A 5,793-nucleotide genomic window follows, 5' to 3' on the forward strand; every position below is an offset into this window, starting at 1 on the left:
CGGTAAAACAAAGAAATCACAAAGAAGGAGAGGGAGAGGTAGAGAGAGAGAGAGCAGAAACGAAACTATATTAAAAAATAATTCTCTGTATGCTCTCTATACATTCTTCGTGCTCAGTGAGCACCTTTTTATACAAGCCCTTGGGCTAACACAAGTACTTACAATACCTGACCGCTCATAAATGAGCATCCTTCACTTACCCCCAAAATTATTCCTTACGAGGAATATAACGGCCTCTCGGTTTACATACCGCTACGCCATATTTTGCGTACGGTTTTACACACCCAGTCTAAAAATTGGGTTACGCACCCATTTACCCACCCAAATTTGAGCTTGTCTCTCAACATATTTCATTCATTTGGGAACGGAAGTCGGTGATGCTTCTCTAACTGGCAGGCTTCGCAGACTTGGCCCTTTCAACCTCTAAATTTCAACAGGATGAAAACAATATTTTTCATCTGCATTTCTTGAACCCGGGGGAAGTTGACATGGTCGATATCCAATTCGATTTTTTGCCCTTTCGCAAAAATAGCGGTTCCAACATCGTTTGTTTCGAGGATGAACACCCTCCGTTCCCGATGCCCTTTTGTGATTATCTTGCCTTCTTCTTCGACGATTGCCCTAAGTCATATTTATAGTTATATGAACTTAGGGCTATTTACAAATATAGCCTCAATAGGCTTACTCACGACATATTTAAAGATATGTCTTCTCTTTCGGTTCTCACCGGGTCTCCTCCGGTTTCCGGATCTCTTCCGGTTCTCACTAGGTCCTTTTTATTCATCACCGGAGCCCATCCGGAGAGACCGATTTCCCAACAAGAACCACTCCATGTGATTCATCATGTCGTTCGATGCGCCCAAATCCACATACCACACCTCGTTTGACCTTGAGGTGTTCACCGCCATCGAGTTGGCCTTGTGCTCCATCATGAAGGATGGGCCCGTTTCAGCTCACCCCGAGCCTTCAACATAGTGCAATCTCTGATCCCTATCTTCGTCTCCTCGGCCCAATTTGGCTCTATCCATCACTCGCTCTCTGTGTGGCCCTTCCGGCCACAATACCAACAGTCCGTCGTGGCCTTCCCTTGCTGACCTTCGACGCTTCCTTGACTACCCTACTTGTGGAGGGTTCGGAATTGTTGTCAGCATTTCGATTATGCCTCGAGTTCTGCTCCTATCGGCCACCTCCATTGCTTGCGACCCGCCTTGTCCATCACAACCACGGGGCCAATCCGCCTCTATGTACAACATCTTGTTGTCGGTGTGCATACTCGTTGACGCACCCGAGTGGTTTTCTTCTACGAGCAACATCGACTAAAGCTCAAACAACGAAGGTGTATTCTCCGTCGTGTAGACCGCCGTTTGGAATGCTCCGAACTTTGATGCCAACCCTCCGAAGCAAACTTGTACCATTTCGTCCTCCTTGACGTTCATGTTGACAGAGATGAGGGAGTTGCAGTTCTCCTTTATCTTGGAGGTGTAGTCAGCCATCGACATCTCTCTCTGTCGGACATTACTCAACTCATGTATGAGTTGAAGCTTTCTTCCTGTGGTGCTCGCAGTGAAAATCTTCTTCAGATTTCCCCAAGCATCCTTCGGCGTCTTGGCATCCCGAATGTAGCTCAAAAGTTGGTCACTCACACAGGATGCAAAACAGTACATAACTCTACTGGTTGATTGCTCCTAGGCCGGGATATCTCTGTGTGTCAACTCGGGTTTTGCTCCTTCGACATAACTCTAGTAACCATGGCTGAGCAGGCACTAGTGCATCTTGCACGACCAAGATGCATAGTTGCTCCTATCGAGCTTTTTAGTTGGAGGTGACTTTCTCATTCCTTTGTCCATGTTCCTGTCTTTTCTTTTTCCGAGAACGAAAAACTTGTCTCTGTCTTGGTCGCTTGCTTTTCTATTGGCTGCAAAGGAGTCTCAACCTTCACGCTCTAATACCATGTAAAAGAATACGTGTGCGATAGACACTGAGTACACAGTCGGTGTTAGGAAACTCGACAGTTATGTAAACACAGAGAATGGTGATAAGAGAGAGACAGAGAGAACAGACAACAAAATTCTATTTCGGATAATAAACACTTTGTACATACACCGTGCTTAGTGAGCACTTTTTATACAAGCCCTCACAAGTGAGCTGACACAAGTACCATCAGTACTTGAATGCTCATAAATGAGCCTGACACTAATTCTGCCTATATAATATTCCTATTTACTATAATAGGAATATAGGCCCTCAATGGCCTTTTGGAATCCATCCTACTAGACTCACCCAAATCGAACTTTATTTGATTCGCCTCTCGGCTCTTGGCTTCTTCAACTGATTCGAACCATGTTGACCTTGTCTCTCAACAATTCCTATTTACTAAAATAGGAATATAAGTCCCTAACAGCCTATCGGATTCCATCCGGATCGGCAGTCTGATTTGGCCTAGCAGCCGATTCAACTTTCGACTTATTAAGTCGAACTAGGTCTAGTCGATCGGTCTCCGTTCGATCCGGCTCTCGGCTTCTTCAGCCAATTTGGCGCAAGGTTAGCTTGCTCGCTCAACACAAACACTAGAGAAGAAAATGATGTCAAGGAAATGAATTAATTTATCTCAATTTAATTATAATCACTCATGAACACTTGTTTTGTGTTCTCTTCCCTTCCATCCATTAATCCGGCACTAGATTTGTCATGTAAACTTAAGAATTTAGTTTATATCATGCACACTAATTGTTCTCTTCCCTTCCATCCATTAATATGGTATTGGATTTGTCATGTAAACTTATGAATGTAGTTTATATCATGCACACTAATAACACTTGCTTTGTGTTCTCTTCCCTTCCATTCATTAATGCAGCATTGGATTTGTCATGTAAACTTCTGATTTTAGTTTATATCATGCACACTACCGGTTTGTTCGTAAAGAAATGGCTTTTCAACCTTTGATGGCTTGACAATGTCGCCAATACATAATATGAGAAACCGACGTAGTTACGAAAAGTAAAAAAACAAAGTGCCATTTGCAAATGGATGGTAATGGAAGTACATCCTTTAAGAATTTAACCAAACATTTTCTTAATACAAAGTAATGGAGTATAATACTCAGGCATTGGACCAAATTCTTGCAGCCTTTGGGCCATGAAGAGATCAAAGCAAAGCAAAGGCTCTCATGGATTTGCCAAAGACTAGATGCAAGTCACATCCTGCTTTATTTAATTTGGGCTGAAGCCAGAAACCCTAATTCTGAACCAAACATTTCAGAAACCCTAATTCTTTCTAAACCTATTGATCACAAACTCAGTGATCTTTTCTGGGTCAGGTAGAACAGATGCGACGGATGATTGCTCGAAAGCTTTGAGCCAAGCATGGAGGCGAGGATACTTCTCTTCGAGGCCGAACTTGAACCCTCCCACCGCTTCGATAGCAGAGTACCAACAGAAGAACGGAGCAAACATTACGTCTACAAACCCCATCTTCTCTCCTCCGAAGAATTGCAGACCAGATTCTTCGGATACCTTCCCCAATGCATCTTCCAAGGTTTCCAAAGAATTCATTAGGTTCTCCCCCGCTGCCTTCCGTTCATCGCCTTGCGAAAGTAGGATCTGAACGATTCCATCGAATATCTGTCAAGAAAGAAAGAAGCATCAGATATGGTGAGAATTGTCTAGCAAGAAATACTTCTTTAACCTTCTTTGGCATGATCAAGAAGATTGTTTAACCTTCTTGTCCACGAAGTCGGCCCAGAATCGGGCAGTGGCCCGGCCATAGGCATCGGCCGGAAGCAGCTGATTCTGATGGCCATCAAAAGCTTCATCGATGTATTGGACAATTATGGAAGACTCGCAGATGGCTCTGTCACCATGGAGGAGCACAGGTATCTTCTTGTACACAGGGTTGGAAGCCAATAAGAGGGGGCTCTTCTGTGGCAAGTCCTCTGAGAGCTTCTCATAGTGGATCCCTTTGAGGGCCAAAGCAATGTCTACCCGCTGAGAGAAAGGGCTCGTCCAGAAGCACAGCAATCGGACCTTCTGAGCTTCCCCATGGTTCTCGGCCATAGCCACACACACACACAAACTCACTCTCTCTCTAGGAATTCTAGTACGAATGAATTTACTCTGTTTCAGAATTCTAGTGCTAGTACTTTAACTCTAGACTCTGTTTCTCTCTGTTTTACTGGATTCTTGGACCAGTCTTGATTCTCTATTTATAGGGTTGGGAAAGATGAACCATAGAAGTTTTCAAAGAGTTTTGCATTCATATTTCATTGTTTGCTTCCCAAGGAAAAGGAAAGAAGATAGAAGATGAAAGGAAGAAACAAATAGATGTTTTTACATTCCCAATGGGTTTTGGATTCGTATTTCTTTGTTTGCTTCCCAAGGAAAGTAAAAAAAGACAAGAAAAATATATAGAGAGACCAAAAGCCCACAAGGTTTTGAATCGGCTCTCGGTGCCCAGCTGCCCATTAGAAATCTAATGTCTCGAAGGTTGTCCTAACAAGCGATCAAAAGCCACTCGTGGCGCATGCATGCTTCAGCCCTCATAAGATCGTAGTTTAGCACTAAAGAGCATACAATCCATGACTTGGTGCCCAACCATTAGCGCATAGATCGTGTCCAATGCCCATTAGCAATAAATGTATCGACCTTCAGAAAGATCATCAAGCCTTCTACTGCCTATCAACAATCAATGTCTTGTCCTTTAGAACGGTCACCGAGCCTCCCAATGCCCAAACACTAGCACATCAATCGTGTTGAGAATCCAATCCCTCCGAATGGGATGGAGAACCAACCGGATCAGCCAAAGCCGATCGATTGAAGAGTCGGATGATAGCCGAGTTGTCCGAATCGATTCTACAACCTCAACAATGGTCGATTCGACCGATTTGGCTAGTAGCCGAATCAGACTCATCCGACTAGGCTATATTTGTAAATAGAGATATAAGTATGTAAGTATAAGTATGGCTAGGGCAAATAGTTAGTTAGTGTGTGAAGATAGTTGAACATGTGTGGTGTGTGTAAGTGTAAAGTAGTGAGTGGAACAATTGTGGCTGTTAGAGAAGGTAGAAGGCATTCTTTATGACGCTCTCTCTCTCTCTCTGTTGTTGTTGTCATCCTTTTGCATAGACGAAGACTCTGACCCTTCGGTTGTGGCCGGAGCAAAGTGTTGTAATAACCCTTGTATGTCAAGGAAGAACATTTTGTATATCCACTCATGGTGAAGTTGTTCCGGAGTCTGTGAGCTCCCGTAGTTTTTCCTGTTAGGGTTTTCCACGTTCTAGTGTACTTGTGTTCATTCTCTTCTTTGCATTATATCTTTTCTTTCCATGTGTAGTTCTACGTTCGTCGATTTGCACAACAAATCGTGTCCAATGCCCATTGACAATCAACATGTTGCCCTTTGGAAAGGTCATCCTAACAAGCATCGTTAGCCACTCATGACGCATGCATGATTCAACCCTCATAAGATCGCACTTTAGCACTAGTGAACATACTGTTAGTAAGCATATGAATCAAAGTATCATCCTTTTACTAGAATTGTATTGGACGGATTAAAATATATATTACCATAAGCGCAAATACAAGTCTTGTTTAAGTAAATAGCATTGAAACTGGGAATATAATTATGAGAAAAACACAATCATAGTATTCTTGTAGCTTCAAGGCTAGCCCTATGATATGATAAGAAATAAATTCACCCTAGAAATTCTAAGGCCATCATAAGACCTATGTGCAAAAGTCATCATGTACCAACTCCTTGATTAGCAAAGGATGTCCTGCAATTCCTTTAGATGAATCT

General features: G+C 42.9%; 1 protein-coding gene across 1 annotated transcript; it reads right to left on the bottom strand.

Annotated features, from left to right (window-relative positions):
* Positions 1-3,248: 3,248 nt before the first annotated feature.
* Positions 3,249-4,115, bottom strand: LOC147861312 (glutathione S-transferase U19-like). The gene is made up of 2 exons (XM_087323936.1): positions 3,717-4,115; positions 3,249-3,620 (listed from the first exon to the last, which is right to left on the bottom strand). Exons 1-2 carry the CDS (start codon positions 4,050-4,052, stop codon positions 3,264-3,266), a joined length of 693 nt encoding a protein of 230 aa, XP_087180062.1. The 5' UTR covers positions 4,053-4,115; the 3' UTR covers positions 3,249-3,263.
* Positions 4,116-5,793: the final 1,678 nt, after the last annotated feature.

Source organism: Azolla caroliniana, unplaced genomic scaffold, assembly GCF_043228905.1.
Source record: "Azolla caroliniana isolate FFs.n. ecotype wild unplaced genomic scaffold, voAzoCaro1.0.p SCAF_8, whole genome shotgun sequence".
NCBI lineage: Eukaryota > Viridiplantae > Streptophyta > Polypodiopsida > Salviniales > Salviniaceae > Azolla > Azolla caroliniana.